This window comes from Peromyscus eremicus, chromosome 1, assembly GCF_949786415.1.
Source record: "Peromyscus eremicus chromosome 1, PerEre_H2_v1, whole genome shotgun sequence".
In the NCBI taxonomy this organism is placed as follows: Eukaryota; Metazoa; Chordata; class Mammalia; order Rodentia; family Cricetidae; genus Peromyscus; species Peromyscus eremicus.
The window spans coordinates 152075621-152098430 of record NC_081416.1 but is presented as its reverse complement, the minus strand read 5'-3'; the positions used below and the strand labels follow the sequence as shown (position 1 = coordinate 152098430).

At 46.9% G+C, this 22810-nt stretch overlaps 1 protein-coding gene across 2 annotated transcripts; it reads left to right on the top strand.

The window, feature by feature from the left end:
* Positions 1-19758: 19758 nt before the first annotated feature.
* Positions 19759-22675, top strand: LOC131920040 (serum amyloid A-1 protein-like). Of its 2 annotated transcripts, none has more exons than XM_059274467.1 (3): positions 19759-20103; positions 21937-22075; positions 22522-22675. In XM_059274467.1, the coding sequence occupies exons 1-3, from the start codon at positions 19926-19928 to the stop codon at positions 22565-22567; spliced, it is 363 nt and encodes a 120-aa protein (XP_059130450.1). In that variant the 5' UTR covers positions 19759-19925; the 3' UTR covers positions 22568-22675. The 2 variants fall into 2 exon arrangements, with proteins under 2 accessions (XP_059130450.1, XP_059130442.1); XM_059274459.1 differs by having other exon boundaries at positions 22429-22675.
* The last annotated feature ends 135 nt before the right edge of the window (positions 22676-22810 follow it).

The window sequence follows — 22810 nt, the reverse complement described above, 5'->3', positions numbered from 1 at the left end:
AAAAGATTAACTAAACTGTCTCACAGGGACAAGGTATTAGAGGGGCCCTACTCCTTCCTTAACTCAGTCCTAGGAAGGAGCATAAGGTCAGGGCTAAGGCTTTGGGGAGTAAGGAACTAAGAAACCCATAGAAGGGAGGAAGGAAGTACCATTTCTCACAGAGAAGAGCAGCCAGCAGAGGTGGTGGTGGTGGGGTGAGGGAAAGCTAGGTCAGGCACAGAAAGATGAGCCCAGCTCTCAGGGCTGTATTTCCCAGAGGATCCCTCTTAGCCCTCTATCAGTGTGAGTTGGAAATCTCAGGGTCAGCAGGGGTAGGAGATGAGGGCTGGCATTACATCAGCCTGTCCGTGTAGGAACACAGCCTGCTGCCATCCAGAAAATAAGCTCTCTTGCTTTTCTTAAGCAGAAATATTCTAGGGAGAGGGTTCTGGACACCACAGGCAGCCTAGACAAGGTGACATCATTACAAACTGAAGATGGATGGAGGAGACGGACTGATTCTCTGCCTGAAACTAGTTTCTCGTTCCTCCTCCTTTTTGCTGGGTTTGGTTCATCCCAGCAGACAAGCTCATTTAGTCTCTTCTTTCTGATGTTCACTCTCCTGTCATCCTGTTCTTCTTCCTTGGTATGAATGAAAAACAGACTTTCAAACTCCCCAGGGTACGTAGCATGTGGGAGGCAAAGAGAGGGGCATCAAGATTCTACCTGACTTTACAGATGTCTTACGTGCACACATGCCATTAGCGAATAAAAGAGGTCAGTTACAGCCACTGTGGCCTGGCCAGCAAGTTAGGAATCTGACCAGTCTACCTTCTTTGTTTGAGGTTAAAGATTCAGAAAGTAGTAACAAAACAAAAAGTCAAACCCAACTGTAGCCTTATGACAGATGATGTTTTGTTTACATAATGATTCCAAGGACTCCCACATTGTAACTTCAGAGTGACAGCAGAAGTTGGGTCTGTACTGTCCCTGCATGTATGTGGTGTTTGTCACACCACCTGGAGGGTGGTCAGCAGCCACTCATCACCATGTTTGTCCTAGTGGGACTTGCAGAACTGGTACACTGGGCTAACACCGTCCTTGTACTGAAAAGTCTGGCCTCGTGGTGTTTATGTTGCAGAGACCAATAAATAAGCACACGACACAAAGCAGGCCACCCTCAGTGTCTGGATTTAAATTATCCCTGGTGATTGTTGGGAAGAAATGGTTCTATGATCAGCCATAGCAACTTTTTGAATACCAATCATTTTCACTCTTTCACAAGATAAAATAATAATAATCTCAGGCTGCAATGATGGCCCAACAGTTAAGAGCATTTGCTGCCCTTTCAGAGGACCTGAGTTTGGTTCCCAGCATCCACGTTAGGCATCTCACAACTGCCCATAACTCAGTTTCAGGGTATCAACACTCCTGTCTCAGCAGGCTCCTGCATGTGTATGATGTACATAAACTCACACAGACATACATACGTACATATTAAATAATAAAACAAATCTTTAAAAATAATCTCTAGTAAATTTTTACAAATATTATCAGAATCAATTTTTACAAATATCAGAATCACTTGAAAGTACATTCAACAATCCACCAAGGATTTTTATATAATAAAATGACTAACTACCCTAATTGTCATGAGAGAGCTTTTATCCAGTAATTGATGGAAGCAGATGAAGAGATCCACAGCCAAGTGCTGGGTTGAGCTCCTGGAATCCTGCTGAAGAAAGGGAGGAGGGATTGTATGAGGCAGGGAGGTTAAGGTCATGAGGGGGGAACCCACAGAGACAGCTGACCAGAGCTTGTGGGGGCTCATGGACTCTGGACCAACAGTTAGGGAGCCTGCATGGGACCAACCTAGGTCCTCTGCATGTGTGTGACAGTTGTGTAGCTTGGTCTGTTTGTGAGGAGGCTCCTAGCAGTGAGATCATGACCTGTCCCTGGTGCTTAGCTGGCTTTTGGGAAACTGTTCCCCATGCTGGGATTACTTCATCCATCCTTGATGCTTTGAGAGGAGCCTGGTCCTTCCTCAACTTGAAGTGCCATGTTTATTCATGTCCAAGGGAGGCCTGCCCTTTCTGAATGGAGATAGAGGAGGGGTGGATGGGAAGGGGGGTAGATGGGAGGCTGGGGGTTCGGAACGGGAAGAGAGGAGGGAGGGGAAACTGTGGTTGGTATGTAAAATAAATTAAAAATTAATAAAAATAAATAAATAAAATGACTAAAATACCAACTACCTAAGTTCTGACCAATGAACTCACTGATGAACATTTTGTGTGCAATCCACCTTAACACAGAGAGGGAGGGGCTAATTCCATCTTCTCCCAATGATACAACAACTATGCACGATAAATTCCAATAGTAAAAAAAATGCCTCATTCATCTATGTCTGTGTGCCACATGAATGCCTAGTGCTTGTGGGCCAGAAGAGGGTGTCAGATGCCCTGGCACTGGAGGGAGAGATGGTTGTGACCCACCATCTGAGTGCTGCTAACTGAACCCAAATCCTCTGGAACAGCAGCCAGTGCTCTTAACTGCTGAGCCATTTCTCCAGCCTAGGTGGGTGCCTGGCTCCAGGTACAGAAGGTTTAGTTCGGGTGCATAGGATGGAGTTATTCTTGATCCTTTGACTTTTAACAAAGCTTCAAAAATGATTTGATAAATTGTATCTGTAGCCTGGCACTGGTGGTGAACACATTTAATCAAAGCATCGGGAGGTAGAGGGAGTTGGTGGGTCTCTGTGAGTTCAAGGCCAGTCTGTCCTACAGTGCAAGTTCCAGGACAGCCAAGGCTACACAGAGAAACCCTGTCTTGAAAGAACCAAAAAAAAACTATGTCTAGAAGTGAGTTTTTATTTGAACCAATTTTTATGGTTTCATGGAACAATTTGGTTTGAGCACTCTGTAACGCACTATCCCTTTCACAAATGTTCTCAGAGGAGAGTACCAGCAGTTTGTATATAGGATGCAGTTATCTGCTGGCCCACACTGCAGGTAGACTCCAGATTCCAGTCTCTGTTGCAGACAGTAGGGTGAAGACTGAATCTTCCTTCTCTCTGTGGTGTCCTTTGCCCTGATTCTTTCCATCACATAAAGCTCAGCAGGCCGCAGAAGGCAGGAAGACTGTGGAGAAGAGAGACGTGCAGAGTTGTACACACAGGGTCTGCTGGTTTCTTCTGATGCTCCTGGGTACTTCTCACTCACCAGGTCAAAAGGATTTACCCTTCACTGTGGGTGCCAGCTTTGGAAGGGACACATCTCAACAGAGCTAGGGGTCTATTCCCTTCACACGTGTCACTGGCTTGTGAGAAGAGGCTCAAGAGGGACACCCTTCCTCCTGTCCCTCACATCTGTAATGGGCTACTTGCTGCCAAGAAGAGGGGAGGAAATGGACAGTGGACTTGACTGCTAAGCCCCTGCTCATTTAGTTATTTTATTTCTTGGTTTTTCTTCATGGGAGATAGCAACCTTAGGCTGAATGTATCATCTACATTAATGGTTTCTTAACTGAACTTTTATATATACACTCCCTCATATATTTTTCTATTATTACCCAGTTTGTTATTAAATACCTAGGAGAGTTGTCTTAAGCAAGCATCACCATCCCCTCATTACAAGTCTCACATTCATGAAATCATAGCCTGGACTTGGAATCCACTGTATGCCCAACATCTGCTTCAGTGACTGTTAAATAAAAGACCCAGTGAATCCTTGTCCTGTGATTAAACAGCCATGGGATAAAACCCAACACCTTAGTCACTGACACCCATGAAAGTATAATGGAGCAGAAGAACTCCTGTTGCTGACACCATAGCCTTGGGATCGCCATATACCAAGGTACTGCTCACATGTGGACGGCACTGCTGTATAGAAAACTACTGTGCTGCCATTCACATGAAACCGCAGCACACAGAATTCTATACAGGCTTTGATGATGGTAAAGAATATCTCCATTCCTGGTTTGTACTTACTCCAACGCACTTCTTTTGGTTAACCACGTTAGTGTACAAGAGTCTTCCCTGTTGTGCAGCAACAGCCTCATGCACTTGATACTCACTCTTTCTTTGTCGTGCTTGGAGACAACATGGGTGAATTAGCCTGTATTGTCTAGCTGTGTGCAGGTGCATGTGCCCACAATGACCTGGGTGCCTTCTGCCATATTGTGATATTGAGGAGCTATGCCCTCCATAAGCTCTGGTACTTGACCACTTATTCCCAAGATGGTAGAGCTGTTGGGACATTTGTGGGTCCTTTGAGAGTTGGAGCCTTACTAGAGGAAGTATATCACTGGGATGTGTGTCACTTTGAGTTTTTAAAGTCTTATTTCATTTGCTGTTTACTCTCTGCTTCCTGCCTGCCTCTGAACTTCTTGCCATGTCTCCTTGCCATGATGGATTCTTATTCCTTTGAAACCATAAGTAGGAAATCATTCTTTTGTACATTTCTAAGTTATGGTATTTTTTGTCTTGGCAATAGAAGAGTAACTAAGATTCTGCATCTCTCAGAGCACATCCGGGTCTTTAAGCAGTGCATGCATGTAGGTGAACACGCCACTGGTGCAAATTCAGAAGGCCCAGGAGTACAGAGGCATGGACCCCTTGATGCACACTTTCTTGGCTGTGAAAACAGCAGAAATGCTACTGAACATCACTGGGGCCACTCCATCCTACACTTTTTCTTAGACACTATCCCCTCTACACCAGGACTTTGAGGGTCTCCCAGTTTCACTATGGGGCATAGCTGAAGTCACTCTAGGTCCTGGAACCCAAGGTGACTCTTCCCCTCCGGACCATGCTGTTTCCAACCCAAGGTGCTGAATTTTAAGATCTATGATGGGAACTCAGGTTCAAGGCCTCTCCTGGACAGATCCTGTGGTGTTTTGTAACAGGGCTTTCACATACGGAGAAGCATGGCAGGGTACCAAAGGGACAATGTCCAGGATTTGTTGCCTGAAGCTGGATTGCTGTGACCCATGGCCCTTTTCTAAACTAAGCCACCCACCCTAGAATTCCTGTAAGCCATTCATTTTTTTAATGGATGGGCCAATTTCCAGAAAGTCTTCTTAGGGAGTTCTGAGGTAGAGCTGGAGTAGGCAGAGTGCTGGCTGAGGGCTGCAATGTTCTGGGTGCTGGTCCTTGAATGACTCCTATAGACTCTTAGGCTCTCTGTAGACTCTCTACAGGCTCTTTCAGAGAAATGGATCTGGGCATAGATAGTTTCTTCTTCCTGTGTAACAGCATTCTTTTCAGAAGGGGTCCTGCTCATGATGGAAGGAATGGGTTGACTGTGACTCTCTGACACACGGATCCCATTCCTTCGGGTGAAACTCGAACGCTCTGTCCTGTATTTAAGGTTTTCCAAGTTCAGAATTAGTCTGCAATTCCTAATGTGTGTGCTTTCGTTTTGTTTATATTGCATTGTTTCAAACTACTCAGGACTTCACACACGCGAGCAAGTACTATACCAATGAGCCACATTCCTAGCCCCACATTCACTTTTGCGTGCTGTATGTTATCTCTAAAAAGAAAATCTTGTTTATAAGCACTTTTTATGAGAATGTCTCAAAAATATATGATAGACATATCTATCCCTACTAGTCAGACTTTTTAGTTTTTTTCACTCTTGACCCTCCATTCCCTCCCCCCTCTCTCCCCCTCTCTCTCCCTCTGTTTCTCCCTTTCTCTCTCCTTCTCTGCCTCCCTCCCTTTCTATCTCTCTCTTCCTCTCCCTCTCTCCCTCTTCCTCCCTCTCTCTTATCTCTCTTCTTCCTCTTTTTTTCAATAGATTGAAGCCTGTTGGTAAAACCAGCAAAGCATCCCCATGATTCACCTTGCAGTCTACTTGGTCTTTAGGAGAGAGTGTCATCCTGGCTTCTGGGTATCAGCCACTCCACAGAGCCCCCAACTAGCGAAGAGGGGAGGCTGCTGCCTCTGTCCAGAGTTCTGAATATTCAATTCCCAGGCTCCCTCACTAAATTGGCTTTCAGTGCACAGCCTTCTTTCAGTGACCAGAACCAGCCTCCTAGGATCTTCCCTCTGCTAACAAGATCTCACTAGTCCACCTTACCATGCTAACCATGCCAGCATCACTGACAGTCCTTGTTGCTCTACATGCCGCTTTCCTAGTGTTCTGCCAGAGCATGATTTATGGTCCATCCAAAGCTCTCTGTGCTGGACCAACAGCACTGGCTGCTGCTATAGACTGGTTCTATCAAAACCTCTCCCTGCAGTCCTGAATCAGCACCCTCACCCATTCAAATGTACTCATAGGAATCCTGACATCTTCAAAAACAATTCCTCTCATATCAAACACATCTGGCCTTTGTGTCTTTCATTTTCCCCACTAATCCATCCTACTGCGTGCCTGCTTCCAAGTTTCCTAGCATGAGCTTAGCTTCTGCACTGGAATTTGACAATAAAAAAAACCCCAGCAATTGTGCATCTTCTGACCATTCACAATGCACCATCTCCTTACCTCTCTATTCTGGTCTTTAGCCACATCAGAGTCTGCTTCACAGTACGTACACATCATCCGTCCCTTCAAAACTCTTGTAATTTAATGATCATTTCCACAAATAATAACAGACATTTGTAAGAAAAAACAGAAAGAAAGAACTGCAGCATCATTCTGAACAAATGTACATCCACAAGCCAATTATCCAATCACCAAACAACCAAAAGTTCAAGACCTCCTCAGGTCTCTGAATCTACATTGATTATACTAAACTCCTCCTGGTCATCCTGTTGTTGCCACGAGTCATGGAGATCCTGCAGTCATTGTTCTGAAGGACCAGTGCCCTTGTGCTCTCCAGCAGGTCATAGATGGGGCAGCTACTAGGGTGGGCCAACCCAAAGCCCGGCAGGTGGGTCTGGATGGTAGATGATCTGGTCAGTCTGGGCCACTGGGACCACCCCCTTAGGGAAGGGTCAGAGCCAGCACTCCTAAGCCCGTGCCATCTGAGCCAGCTCTCCCTTGCCAGAGGCGGGGCCATCTCTCCCATGGGGGAGGGGAGATTGTGGCACCAGCTCTCACAGGAGCACCTTCTAAGAACTCTCAGTAGTAACCTGGAGAGACCAGCTAGGGTTAGAAAATGTTCTTCTCTACCATGTCTCAGGCTGCTCTGAGCACAGGCTCAAGCCATGAGTTTTTCCATCCCTGTCATCCTCTCATGTTGTCTTTCCCACCCAGGGGCTGGGGACATGTGACAAGCCTACTCTGACATGAAGGAGGCCATCTGGAAAGATTCAGACAAATACTTCCATGCTAGAGGGAACTATGATGCTGCCCAAAGGGGTCCTGGGAGAGTCCAGGCTCCTGAAGTCATCAGGTAAACACAGACTGTTGGGACACTGGGCCTGGTTAGAAGGTATTGATTGTGCTAGGAGACCAGGGGCAGATGAGCCCCAGAGAAGGTCATGCCAATCTGTGGCCCCTCCCCCTCCTGCTCATGCAGTTACTTCCTCCATTCATGCTCAGTGTGGATCCTGGGCTGCGGGCAGAGCCAGCACACAGCTCATGCTGGGTAGGCCTGTTTCCAAATGCAGACAGGGAGTGATTCATCCCTGCCTGTCTGGTGATGGTCATTCAGTGTAGGGTGGCCAGACTGACCTAAGCATTGCTGGGCTTGGCAGGGTCACTGTTTCAGGCCCTCTTTCCTGGCCCTTCCTGGGTTCCTCCTAAAGCCATTCCATGCAAATGAGAGAACTGGGGGTGGCAACTGTGGAGATGAAGCTTGGTGATAGATCTCCTCCATGTCTGCTTCTCCTAGAGAGGGCATTCAGAGTCTCATGGGCCGTGGACATGAGGATACCATGGCTGACCAGGAAGCGAACAGATGGGGCCGCAGTGGCAAGGACCCCAGTCACTACGGACCTGCAGGACAGCCTGACGAATACTGAGCATCCTCCTTACTGCCTCAGGAGGCTGTGCTGCGGGCTCTGAGGTCAGGACATGGGGTTCTTCACTTTTGTGTCCACTGTGGGTGTAGAGGGCATACAGTGCACATGTAATAAATTCGTAAGAGATGAAGTTTCCTGTCATTGTGTTTTAGTGGGTGGAGCTGTGTGGTATAAAGGGTCAATACTAAACACAGTCCGGAATAGAATATTTAGGCTTAGGACTGATGTTCTCAGAAGTTACATAGAGAGATAGCTCTGATGACGGCCCCATTCACCATTCAGGCTCATGTGACTATTCAAGTCCCTGAAGTCACAGAGATACTGTTTTCAGACCTTTCCATATCGTGACCTCCACCCTCTGTGCATACTGTGTTCCAGCACTTTCTCTTCTCTCACGGCATTAGTCTGGTATTTCTCTGCCTCTGTGGACAGGGACACAGCTGTGGGAAGACTGCCGTGGTGATTCTGCCTCAGACACTGCCGTTTTGATCCTCTGTCTCAAATACACATTCTCTCTCTCTCTCTCTCTCTCTCTCTCTCTCTCTCTCTCTCTCTCTCTTTCTTTTTCTTTCTTTCTGTCTTTCTTTCTTTCTTCATTCCTTCTTTCCTTTCTTTCTTTCTTTCTTTCTGTCTGTCTTTCTTTCTTTCTTCATTCCTTCTTCTCTTTCTTTCTTTCTTTCTTTCTTTCTTTCTTTCTTTCTTGTGCAGGACATTGAACTCAGGGTCTCACACATACTAGACAAACACTCTGCTACTGAACTGTAGCCCTAACCTGTAACTGTTTATTTACCAGGAAGAATTGAGCAAGACGGATTCTGACAAAGCTTGTTGGATTTAACAGCTCTCTTCTCATCAGTGTTAAGTAGAGAGAGAGCAGCTGCTCCATGGCAGCAAGGTCCTGGCAGCCCTACCTCCTCTGGGACCTCAGCTAGAGAAAGGGACAGAGCTGGCACTCTTTTCCAGGGAGTGCTGCTCTTGCTGTACTCCTGAGATCCATTTCATATATGGTTGGTAAGTTCTAGTGGGAGAACAATCATATTTTCTGATGGTTTGCTCTCTAGAGATAGGGTCTCATGTTGGCCACGCTGGCCTGGAACCAGCTTTGTAGCCATGGATGACCTTAAACTTCTGATCCTTCTGCCTCCACCTCCTGAGTGCTGGGAATACAAGCTTATGCTGCTGGCCTAGCTTTGTGTGGTGGTTCTGGGGGTGGAGGCCAGGGTCACAGGCACCCTGGGAGAGCACTCTAAGGACTGACTTCCAGCCCCAGCACTTCCTGCATCTTTAGAATCTGTACTAAGTGGAAGAGGGACTCAGGAAAGGCTAGTTGATCAGCTTTAGTCAGCTTCACTAGGTACAAATGGGCTGCAAGCCAGCAATTCCCTGGAACTCTTGGTTATGCAGTGATCTGGCAGAGAGTCCTAAAGCCCGTTATTCTTGTCCTTGCAGCAGAGATTCGGAGATGAAGAAGGAATGCAGGTTAGATTGTCTGTACTAGTCAGACTGTGGGTCTGTCTTTGTTTGAGACAAGGTCTCGAGGTCATGCTATGTAGCCTCGGCTGGTCTAGAACTTGCTGAGTACATAGGTTTGCCTCAGAATAAGGCATCCACCTGTCTCTGCTTTGGAGTTCTGGGACTGAAGGTGTGTGCCCCATGCCCCACCTGTGGGTCTGTTTTCACTGCTCTTTCTGGTCCTGCAGCACCATGAGGCTTGCCACAATTCTTTTGCTCTGTATTCATGGGAGTCGGTGGTGATGGCTGGTATTCATTCTTCAAGGAAGCCATACAAGGTAAGAAGTCGTCAGAGATGATGGGCACATTTGTTGAACAAATCCTAATTGATCTTATAATAAAAATCCGGAGCCTGATATTGGGATAAATGCTGAAAGATCAGAGGAAACAGGCCACAGCCACTTCTCACCTCATCAACTCCTCAGCTGAAAGGGAAGATCCTGTCTCTATGAATCCTCAGACTGAATGCCCCCGAGTCTTCAGTTAAAGGAGCTGAGTGAGTTCCCATCTCCTACTGCCTTCTATGCCTTTCTCTACCCAGTCACATCACTTCCTGTCTCAACTTTCCTAGTGGTGGGATTAATGGCTTATGTTCTTACCAAACACTGGGAGCAAAGGCATGATATCCAAGTGCTGGGATTAAAGGTGTGTGCCACCACTGCCTGGTCTCTATGACTGATCTAGTGGCTGTCTGCCCTCTGATCTTCAGGTCAATTTTATTTGTTAGGAGTACAAACAAAATATCACCACGCACACTTCACTGTTCCAGGGACACACTCTGAGCAGAGGCCACATACCTGTAGGGTACAGACACACCTTTAAAAACTACAAATGAGTCAGGGCAGGGGTGTGGCTTTCTGTGGCTTCCCCCTTCTACACTGGTCACTTGGCACCCTCTGAGGATCTTCAGACACAGTTGACAAGGTCCAGCCTGTATTGCTGATGCTGATCCAGAGGGATCAGGATTTCCAGAGAGTGTGCTCCACAGAGGGAATTCACAGACAGCAAATTCCCCAGTCTCAGAGTGTAAGTGGACACTCAGTGTGTCTCCAGAGGCACATGAACTTAGTAAATATGCACATGACTACAGATAGTACTTCCTACAAAATTCCCATCCTATTCTAGACAAACAGCCAAGAGCAAGCATGCAGTCCTGTAGTCCTTGAAAGTGACTAAGGGAGATACCTGATTCCAGAGAAAGCCTTTCCTGAGGCTGTTCTCCAAATACCTGAAAAGTGTATGTCCAGAGAGTGATCAGTCCACACTGTTAGCCCTTCTTAGGGAAAAAATCAATTGGGAAAACTATGAAGGTACACATGATTTTCATAACAGAAGACAGCTGATATATAACAAGCCAAATAACACCAAAAACTCCTTGGGATTTGGCGTCCTCTGGAGGAATCCCCTGATTCCTCCAGGTAGTGACTTTGCCATAACCAGCTGAGTTCTTATGCTATATTCCTGCGGCCCCGCAGCAGTTTAGTGTCTCTTACGAGGTGCAAGCAGGAAGATCAGAAGTTCAAAGTCATTCTTGGATGCCTAGGAAGTTGTAGATCAGCCTTTGATAGTCGAGAAATGCTTCAAAAACAAAAACATTTCAGGTAAATGATGGCGCTGTAAACAATCATCCCAAGGGAGCTAACCTGGACTCAGAAAGGCAAATATCACATGCTTTATCTCTTCTGTGGATGTTATCTCTGAATTTGTATTTCAGTTAGAATTCCCACAGAGTGGAGGGATCAGGAAGGCACAAGAGGTGGGGGTAGCTTTCAAGGGGGAGGGGGCAGTCAGCTTTCTCTTAGGGTGTGAACCATGGTAGGTGGAAGAACACACATCCCAGATTTGGAGGACACAAACAGGACTTGGTGACTTTAAAAAGAGAGAGAGAGCTTGGAGATGAGTGCACAGGGAGGTGAGAGGTGGATCTGGGAGATGAATATGATCAAACAAATTCTGTGAAATTCTCAAAGATTTCATAAAAATATTACTTTAAAAAGAAGAAGAGAGCCAGGTGGTGATGGCGCACGCCTTTAATCCCAGCACTCAGGAGGCAGAGCCAGGTGGATCTCTGTGAGTTCGAGGCCAGCCTGGTCTACAGAGCGAGATCCAGGAAAGGCACAAAGCTACACAGAGAAACCCTGTCTCAGAAAAAAAAAAAAAAAAAAAGAAGAAGAGAAAAGGAGAAGAGGAGCGGGTTGGATGGAGGAGCAGATGAAGATTCCTGGCACACAAGTCTCACAGCCTGAGTTCGATCCCCAGAGCCTATGTACAGGTGGAAGAGGAGAACTGACCCCACTAGATACCCTTGGATCTCCACAGCTGTGTGGTAGTGTGTGCCACACATACACTGGCCACCAATAAAAAATGCTGGGGCCTGGAGAGATGGCTCAGTGCTTAAGAATGTAGTGTGCTGCTCTTCCTCAAGACCTGAGTTTGGTTCCCAGCACCACATTGGGAGGCCCAGAACACCTGTGATTTCAGCTCCAGAGGATCTGGCTTCCTCTCTGACCTCAGTGGGAAGCTGCATTCATGTGTGCTCCCACATCCATGTAATTAAAAATAAAATAAAATAATAACAAAGGAGAAAATGAACCTGTTTCAGGCATTAGTGAGGCACAGTTTTAAATGTGTCTCTAAGGAAGTTTCCAGAGAAGAAGAGGGAAAGTTTCTCCCTAAATATAGGTGACACCATGGCATGATCTCAGATGGGCACACATAAAAATAAACAATGAAATAAATGTTCTAGTTTAAGTAAATAAAGCTTAGTGTGTTTCTGTTGCTGTATATAATATTACTCTCTGGAAACTTTATAAAATGTAGAAGTATATTTAGCTCATGATGCTACAGGCTGGGAAGTCCAAGGGTGGAATCTGGTCCCCGGTGAAGGTCTTGTATCTCATCCCCTCTGAGAACACCACACTGAGAGACAGATCAGGTCTGGTAGCTCAGGTCCCTTCCTCTTCTCACAAAGACATTAAAGCCATCATGGGGTCCCATCTTTATGACCTTTTCTGATCCCTACTTACCTCTAAACATCCAAAACCCACTGCCGGCTGAACCTGGGGATGAAATTTCTAACATGTGGACTTCAAGGGGAGACATCCACATCACAGAGGCTTTTGTCTCTGTCGGGATTCTGTCAAGAAAGAACCCAGTCAGACAAGGTGGCAACAGCAGTGTTCCTCAAGGGGTGACAAGGTGCCGACAGTGTAGAGAAATGAGGACAGGCAGCCCATTCACTGAAGCAGAAATTACTGTGGGTGGGTTGTCAGTATCTCATCAAGACCCTAAAGACAGGTGGCCCCTGTACGCAATGTGGAGGACAGGGAAGAGGAAAGAGGAATTATAGACAGGCAAAGGCAGAAATCTTTGCAGAGAGGCATTAATGACATGAGTTAGGCCCTTTGGATGAGGGACAAGCTGGGTTTGCTAACCCCTCTTTGAAGGAATTATGTGAACAAATCATTAAATCTCTTTCTCTTCCCTCCCCCCAGCTCCTGCCAGGGCTCCCCACTGGCCAAACTAAACTAGAAGGGACACAGAGTGGAGTCAGGGCATCTGTGCAGGCCAGCCTCCTAGAGCAGAACACAGAGGGAAGAAGGGCACAGAGCCTCCGGGGAAGCGAAGGGGAGGTACCTCAGGTTGGGGCAGATTTCCCAATCAGAGTGCTCGGCCTAGCTAACAGCAGCCAAGTGTTGCTGAAAGAGTGAAACAGTGACCCGAGGGGTGCCATCCAAATCCCCTCTCCCTGATCTCAAAGTCCATGTCTGAAAAAGTCCTAGATGCTACAGGCACTGGGAGAGCAAGGGGTGTGTGTGTGTGTGTGTGTGTGTGTGTGTGTGTGTGTGTGTGTGTGTGTGTGTTTAAAAACATGCCTGGCAAAGCTAGGTGAGAAGACTGAATCTTAGTTCTCTTTTTCCCTCCCTTTTTATTATTTCTTTGAGAATTTCCAATAAAGTACTTTATCACTTTCACCCTCTTCCTGGTTAGCCTTTTGTCAACTAGACACAAGCTAGAGGTACCAGGGAAGAGGAGCCTTGATCGAGAAATCTCTCTCTCTCTCTCTCTCTCTCTCTCTCTCTCTCTCTCTCTCTCTCTCTCTCTCTCTCTCTTTCAAAGCAGGTTCTCACTATGCAGCCCTGGTTGGCATGGGACTGGCTATGTAGACTAAGTTGTCTCCAAACTCACAAATATTCTCTGGAATGCTGGGATTAAAGTTGTGGGTCATCTTGCCCTGCCTTATTGGGCATTTTCTTGATTAGTGATTGGTGTGAGAGGTCCTAGGCCACTGGGACAGCGCTGCCCTTTGGTAGTTGGTACTGGGTTGTATAAGAAAATGGGGCTGGGCAGGGCAGTGGTGCTGCACACATTTAATCCCAGCACTCTGGAGGCAGAGGCAGGCAGATCTCTGAGTTCAAGGCCAATGTGGTGTACAGAGTGAGTTCCAGGACAGCCAGGTCTACACAGAGAAGCCCAGTCTCAAAAAACAAAAACAAAAGACAAAAAAAAAACAACCAAACAAACAAAAGAAAATGGGGCTGAGCAAGCCATGGAGAATAAGAGGGTAAGCAGCAACCCTCCATGGCCTCTGATTCCAGGTTACTGCCTTGAGTTCCTGCCTTGGTTTCCCCTGATGATGGACTGTATGTGACCCACAAGCCATGTAAACTCTTTCCACCACAAGTTACTTTTGGTCATTGCCTTAGTAACTTTTCTATTGTTGTGACAAAACATCGTGATCAAGACAACTTAGAGAAGAAAGCATTTAATTGGGGGCTGGATTACAGTTCAGAGGGTGAGTCCACCATGGCAGGGAGCATGGCAGCAGGCTGACAGGCATGGTGCTGGAGCAGTAGCCGAGACTTACATGTTAAGATAACAACCACGAGGCAGAGAGAGAGAGGTCAAGATGGAGATTCAGAGGGAGGGAGAGGGAGAGGAATAGTAAGAGGGAGGGGGAGGGGGAGGGGAGGGGGAGCCGGAGAGGGAGGGAGAGAGGGAGGGGGAGAGAGAGAGCACTCACTGGGAGTGGGGTGTGGGCTTTTGAAATCTCAAAGCTCAACCCTAGTGACACACCTCTTTCAACGAAGCCACATCTCCTAACACTCCCCAAACAGTTCTAGCAACTGTGGACCAAGCATTCCAATGTTTGAGCCTATGGGACCATTTTCATTCCAGCCACCCCAGTCACGGCGTTTATTACAGCAATAGCAGACATGATAATTCTCTCCCCACTCCTCCCAGGTCTACTCTGCCTTCTCTACCCACCCACCTTTGTGTTCTCGTAGATTTTTTAATCTACCGATCTAATTTTTCTGCTCATATACCCTTGGGTGTGTGGCCTTTCACCACAGCATGGCTAACTTGCTAGGCCTGAACCCTTAAAGAAAACCCACTCTCCCTCTCCCAGCAGCTATCAATTGTCAATAGTTCCTTGGCTAGGGCCGGGACTTTGTGCCCATCTCCCTTCTCCATGCTCGGATGCGGTCTGGCCTGAGCTTGTGCAGATGCTGTGCACTGTCACGATTGCTGTGCTATAAGTCTACATGTGTGAGCGGGGGCTGTGTCTGGAAAACAACTTCCCTGTAGTCATGTCTGCCTCTTGCAGTCCTTCTCTCTCCTCTTCTGCAATGGTTTGTGAGCCCTGGGGGAAGAGGATGTGGTACAGATGTCCCAAGTGCAAAGGGACACAGTCCGAAAACTGACACATGCTGCCTAAACACAGCCAGTTTAGAGTGCTGGTTTAGGAGGCTTCACCACAAAGTGCCTTTGTTTTCCCAACCCTGGTTTGACTGTGAAGGCAAAATTCTCCTCTCTGTCCTTAGCACTGGGTCACTGTTGGCCATTGGAAGTCCCTGCAGTCCTGTTTCAACTGCAGTGACAGGTCTGCTTTAAGGTGACCTCCCACATTACAGGCTAGTTGGCTGTTGGGACACTTGGAGGAGTGAGGACCAGAGGGTCCTCCCATGCAAGTGACTTGGAGGTGTCTTTCCACCATGGCTCCCAGCCTCAGGACTGGGGGAGGGGAATGCTGTAGGGAGGGAGTATCACCAGGGCCTCCGGAGAGTCTGACGTACTCCTAATCACGCTAACATTCTCTGTTGACCTGGGGGTCTCTGCAGAAATGGTGTGCATGGCTGCTCCTGAGAAGAATTTCACCTCCTCATGAGCCCCCTCAGCAGTGGAGGTTATTACCAGAAAGAGGAGCAGCTGCACCCACTGCTCCCTGAGGAAGGGTTTGCCTACCTTCACCTAGCCAAAGTTTCCAACCCAAGTGACCAAGTGGCAGAGATGAATAGAACATCACCCTATCTGTCTGCCACACTGCCAATACCCTTCAAACTCTGATGATATGGGCTATTCCATCCTTCCAAAATACCAAGATGAGGAGCAAGCACCAGGGTGTTCAGGGGTTTCCCCCAGGACCCCTCACCACACTCCTGTCTGCCAGGCAGGGTGTGGGGTCAGCTGGCAGGCTGTACCACCTGCTGTGCAACCTGCTGAGGACTCAGGAGACTTGTCCTTTTCTTCTGGGCACCTGAACCCACATGAAGAGATCTAACTCTGCAACTACTTTTTTTCCTCACAGAAGAGCAACTCTAGTCCTGTTGGCTACGCAAAGTCCCTGCAGTCTCGGTTCAACTCACGGCAGGTCAGCTCTAAGGCCCCCTCAAGCAGTGTGGGTTAGCTGTCCTGTCCACTCCCTGAGTTCTCTCCACATGCACAAGAGCAGGAGTGAGAGGTGAAGGAGAGGTTGGGACTGAGAGCCTGCGCTCTGCCTCCTCCCAGACTTTGGGGGCTCTGAGGTCGGGCTCAGCTTCTTGCACAAATTCTCCAGGGTGTGGAACAATCAGAGCCTCTTCATCCTCTCAGGTGCAGGCAACAGGAGAAAGGGGTTCATCAGCAAAATTTCAAACTCAGCTGCCAAAGAAGGCATTGTGCAATTCTCGACTTTTCCAGGTTTACATTTTGAAATTTCTGGTTATGGGAAAGAAAATCCAGGCTCACACTCTGAGAACATGTATTTAGACCCAAGTTCCTTGTTGGGGGAGTCCTTGCAAACTTGCAGGCAATAGTCCAATGCTATGGAGCAATCTACGGGAAATGCAGGTTGGGTCCATTTACAGTAAGTTAGTGTTGGGTCTGATGTGGGTTGTTCCTGCATGTGCTGGAGAGATGCAATGCACTGTGGATCAATCTGTGTTTAGTCAATGTGGGCTAGACTCAGAACCATCCAAACTGGCATGCTTCTCTCAAACATTTAGAGTCCTCTAAAATCCTCTTCCAGTTTAAGTAAATAAGCTTGCAGAATGCACAGATGAGTGCATTTTTATATTTATTCACCAGCTGCTTAAGGAACCAAGAGAAATGTCTGGATGATAGCAAGAAAAAACAGACAGTGGTCTTCTCGCGAGATCCCATTCCATGGAGATACATTAGGAATGAACAAGGGGCAACTTTGTGTGATAATAAAATGAACAATAAAGAAAAACATCCCTGGACACACCTATCACACCCCATCCCCCAGGCTCAGGGCTCTTCTTGGAATAGGGGCAGAAAGAATGTAAGAGATAGAGGTGGTGGATGACTGTAAGGACAGAGTGTTTTCCAGACACAGCAGGACACTGTACAGGTGAACTCACAGGGATTGTGACAGCATGAACAAGACCTGTGCAAGCTCAAAGCAGACAAAATCTCAGCTTGGAGGGGGCGAGGAGGACACAAAATCCCACCCCTAGCTGAGAAGTTATTGGCATTGGATTGCTGGTAGGAGAGGAAGAGTCAACTTTCTTTAATGGTATGACACTTGTTGACCAAACTCTAGGGCAGACCCCATCGCCAAGACTAGTTGGCTCATACAAACTGGACTTGATGAAGGGAAAAAAAGAAGAAAGCTTGAAGTTGGTTCGGGTAGGGAGGTGAGAGTGGAGTTGGAGATCAGGAGTGAATACGATCAAAATACATTGGATAAAATCCTCAAAGAATTAGTTAAATTATTATTAATAAAGAAAAAGTTCATGTGAAGAGCTCTTCTTCATGTCTAGGAAAGAATTCTCTTGTCTTCTAATATTTCTATCAAAGAAGAGGGCAGGGACTGGAGAGATGGTTCAGCAGTTAATTGAATCTGGTTCAATCCCAGCTCTCACATGTTGGCTCACAACCATCTCTAACACCAGTTCCAGGGGAACTGACATGCTCTTCAGACCTTCACAGGCACCAGGCATGCATGTGGTGCATGCAAATACATCCAAGCAAAATACACATAAAGCGAATCCAAATTAAAAGAGGAGGAGAAGGGTGGATTGAAAGAGTGGACATGTGGGACGTGAATTTTGAGTCTAGAATGGCTGAGGAGGTCAGTACATAACCACTGGCAACAAATGTCTATCCCAAGGAAGTCAGGACAGAAGACGGGCTGCTTTTATGTGCAGTCTTCTGTGAAGCACCTCCCCAAGCAGGTCCACAACCAGGGCGTGTGGTGTGGGAGGTTGTAGCTGCTGCTCACTGCCTACTGTTAGAACAATGTGAGCCAAGCCAGCTGGACCCCAGGCACTAAAGAATCCCTTTCCCAAGGGATGGAAGTCGTGTAAGGAGTAGCCAAATGTGGCTTGGCAGTGCCTTGGCTAAGGACCAAGAGACTAAAGAGACATCATTTGACAGCTTTTCCCATTACAGCTCTCATGTCATAGTGCCCAAAACAACTAAAACAAAGGACAAACCTAGAAAGAGGCTTCATTCCCAACAGCTCTAATCTAGGACGATTCTCAAACATGGTGCCCACCCTGGCCTGACCTGCTTCATCCCGCACCACTTTTACCCACATCCTCCACCACCATACCGCCCCCCGGTTTGTAGTCCAACAAAAAGCTCTTCACTTCCATTCTCTTCGGCTCTTATTCCTTCTTCCTGGCTATTAGTCACCATCTTCCAGCTTACACGGTTTGCCTACATCAACTTGTTTCTCCATTGAAATATTAACATTCCTCTTCTGGTAACAAACAATTTCAGGCAAAAAACCCGAGCTATTTCTTTCTGGGTGGGTCTTTTGGCCTTACTGCTGTCCTCAGGCTTCCAGCCCCAGGTCCCTTAGAACAGAGGAACAAATGTGATATCCACCATCTTGTAGCTATCTATATCCCTTCCTTCTCCAGGGAAGTCAGCGTATTTAATTTTTTCTGTTGAATAAAGGGGTGGGGACACAAAATGAATTGTAGTTCCCTGATTGCCTGAATGGATTTTCTTTACAAGACAAATGCATGTAGCAAAACCTAGTGTTGCTTTTCTAGCTCCAAAAGCTGTTTCCTGGTACTACCTCCCAGCATTCCTCTGTTGTGCTCTGCTACTTTCTGCCTGAACCCACTGTTAGCATAATTTCACAGCCAGTGGGCCTTCCTCATGCATGCTTATGGTGGGTTATTTCTTCACAACTTTGAAGCAAATTCCTGTATTATCGTTTTTGTGTTCCTGGTTTATCACAGTATCTGAATTTAATCTGTTCCCTTATCTACCATACCAACTGCTCATGAGTAAATACACTTGAGTCAGGAGAAGTCTTTTCCAGTGTTGAGTTTACCCATGTGGATGCTAAACGTCAATTTCTGCCTTCCTTTCTCCTGTTTCCTAGGCCCAGCCTAATTCTGAACTATGCTTTGAAAAGACTTTAGCTCAGCCTTTGGAGTTGCTGGGCACCTCCATGATTTATTACATATTCAGATTTCATTTTCCAATATTAACATCCCTCCCTTAGAAACTGGCACTACATGATTGGATGGAAAGTACTCATTGTGATTATTCCCAGTCAGGACGGGGAAGACTCTGAAAATCCTAACTTGCCACATTCCTGAAAATGGCCAAATTGTGCAATCTGGGAAAAGCAGACCTGTGTAAAGAGAAATCTTTATGTTCTGAAAGATAAATGATGGCCAAGTGGGATTATGCAAGATGAAACAGGGGATTTTGCTCCACTAGCCAAGTGACAGTATATATAGATAACCTCAGCCACATCTCCTCAACAAGTGACACAAACCACTCACCAGGAGTCTCAGCAGGAACTGACAGCCCAGGGTGAGTTGTCAGAACTTTCCGACATTTGCTCTTTGCAGATTCTTTTCCCTGCCAGCATTCACTTGTTGTGTTTTCCTGCTCTGTCTCTTTCCTGACTCTACCGGATGGATTAGAATTCACTGGAGGTGATATTTTTATCATGGAGATTTGTTGTATGCTTCTGTGTGAATTCAGGGGAGGGTGGAGTCAGCCCTCTACAGATAGACTGCAGAGGTCTATGATGGTTATAAAGCCCCTACACGCCTCTCTGGAAACTTCCTATACAGTTGGGTTGTGGCTGGCAAGATTGGAATGCAATGTGCTTTATGCTAATGGTCCATTTGCAAACTCTCAGTCAGTAGGAGTCTAATGAAACGTGGAAATGGGGAGCTAGATAGCTCCCTGGAATCCACTTATATCATCCACCTCTACACGTGTGTGGGTTTATGTATAAAATCCAGTGGGATTGGTTATTGGCATGAAAGGACAGCTCAACATTACAGAAGCATCCGCCACCCAAAGAAATGGCATATTCATCCTTGTGTTTTCCCGGCCCTACAGCAGGATGAAGCCATCCATTGCCATCATTTGTTGCTTCCTGGTCCTGGGAGTTGACAGCCAAAGCTGGTTTGAGTTCATGAAAGAGGCTGGTCAAGGTAAGGGCAAAGGATGGGGACAGGCGGTTGTATTTGTGAGTTCCAAGTATTTACCAGAGCAGGGACCACATAATTAAGGGATAACGTGCTTGTGAAGTCTCCATGGATAGACAAGCTGTGTTGCTCTTCCCATGTAGTTCTGAACTCTTCTGGTCAATGTTTACCTTTTTCTGTGAGGATCCCAAGTCTGAGATCACGTAATGTTTGTACAGCAGCTTTCCCACCGGAGTGTAGGAACAATCTGTATTTGAAAGTTGCAGATTCGCCAACAGAAGAGGGGATCTGCTGCCCCCTTGTGGCAGCTCATGTCTATGTCTGGTGACTGTGAATTGAAGTACATCCCAAGGGTAATGTTAGTGTTCTAGGCCAGGCACGGGAGAAGCACTGCAGTCCCCAGTCCACAGTGACAGCAGCCAAGGCTAACTGAACTTTTCACACAATGAAAACGCATTGTCCAATATGTGTGGAAATGAATTAGTTTTTAAATTAATCTCGTGGTGTAGTGCCACATCTATCTTTTAAGGAAACAAAGCATAATAAGCTAACGAACAACAACAAAACACCCCGGAAGAGCACAGGTTAGCCCAGGTTGGCCCGCTCCTCATAATCCACGACACAGCTCCCCGGACAGAGAGAGGACTTCATGAGCACACACTCACTGTTGACCTGAGAAGCAGCAGGTCATGGGTTGGGGAAGGCAGCTGCCTGTGAAGGACGCTCCAGATCCTCTGCCACCCACAGAAGACAGTGACTTGCTTACCTGGAATATAGGTCTTCTGGGGCTGAGACATGGTCAAGAAACTGTCACCAAGGGAAATACATCCCACCAGCCACAGCACAATAAAAATTAAATGAACCTAGATATTGGGCTTTCCCTTTTCTCCTAACTTGTCACTTTTGAAGACATTTCCCATTTAATGTTAGCTGGATCTGTCCTTCAGTGCACAGCTCACCACAGCTGCCCTTAGTTTACACCTTTTGCTGTTTGTGGTACCTTCCTGAGAAGCAGAGAAATGAGATGATAAATTGAGCATCTTCCGTGAACATCCCATGTTCATTTTCTCAGGTTTTCTGCATAACCATCAAGGTGGCTAATACTCTTCCCTGTTCTTGGAGAGGATGTAGATGTTTCAAACCTAGTGTGCCCTTTGCCACCTAGAGTCTGATCATCCAGCTTGTTTCTGTCTGTATCAGAGAACTCACTGTTGTCTCCGCTGATGAAGAGCTGAGAACAGCTCAGGTTGCAATAGATCCTGGACATTCCGTGGAGTCAGAGCAGAACTGCACTCACTCTGCCCGGAGAGCAGTTTCTCCCATGGCCTGTGCTAGGAGAGAGCTGTGGCTGCAGTGGTGCCTCCACTTGGGAGGCTGAGGCAGAAGGATTGTGAGTTTCAGGCTGGCCAGGGTTATATAGAGATGCATGCTATCTCTAAAGGAAGAGAACATAAGAGAAAGGAAAGAAATGGAAGAAGAAGAGAGGGGAGCAGAGGAAGGGAAGAGGCCTCATGTCTCACACCATAGAGAGACATTTCCCTGGGCCATTTCAGAAAGGGCTTCATTATCACATGATAAAACATCCCCTAGAGAGCATCTCTCCTCTATATGCTTTTGGAGCAGCCAAAGACGAACAGCAACAAAGTTAAGACAGGAATCCCTCAGAATAAAACTCATCCCAAAAGTACTTCCCCTTGCAAGGCATGGGGAAGTAAGAACTATTCTTTTCAAGCCAGCAACATTTCTGTGGCTTGTGAAAGGCTGAAGTCGTTGGGCAGAAGTTTTAACCCTCTCTTTTGCCTAAATGCAATCTTCCTCATCATTCTCCTAACTCTCCAGGGACTAGAGACATGTGGCGGGCTTACTCTGACATGAGAGAGGCCAACTGGAAATACTCAGACAGATACTTCCGTGCTAGAGGGAACTATGATGCTGCCCAAAGGGGACCAGGAGGAGCCTGGGCTGCTAAAGTGATCAGGTAACAGAGGTCTCGGTGAGCAGAGCTTGACTGCTCTGGACAGTCAGGAGGGTCTCTCCTCTGCATCCTGTGCACACTGCCCATTAACCGTCCTCTTTTCTGTGCATAGTACTGGGAGTGGTTGGCAATGATGCATGATACCCCACCCTCTCTCTCCTGGTGCTGCTCATCCAGCATGAGGGTGACTTCCTGGGCTGAGCAGGTGTTTACTCAGGCGGGATTAGTACCATCCTCTCCTTTCCTGGTGTTCCTGGGCTCCTCTTACGGCCATCTCTTGAAGAAGGGAGTCCAGAGGGTGGGGCCATTGCCATCAGCTTGGTTATGGGTCTTCTTCTTGTCTGTCTTGATTGCAGTGATGCCAGAGAGGGTATTCGGAGGTTCACAGGACGTGGAACAGAGCAATCAAGAGCTAACCAGTTTGCCAACGAATGGGGTCGGAGTGGTAGAGATCCCAACTACTTTCGACCTCCTGGCCTGCCTAGTAAATACTGAGTTTTCTCTTCATGTTGTTCCCAGCCATGCAGACCCCAAAGAGGCGATTACTGACTTGAATTAGTTCCTAAACTCTGGATCCCTAAGCACCCCAAAATGTTGAATAAATACTTGTGAAATATAAACTTGTCACTGTCATTTGAAAGAGCACAGGGCAGTCATATTGAGGATTGTAGGCCATGGGAATGACCAAGAAACACCACTGTTTTGTTTTTTTTAAAGAAAGAGATATGAAAAGGTAGG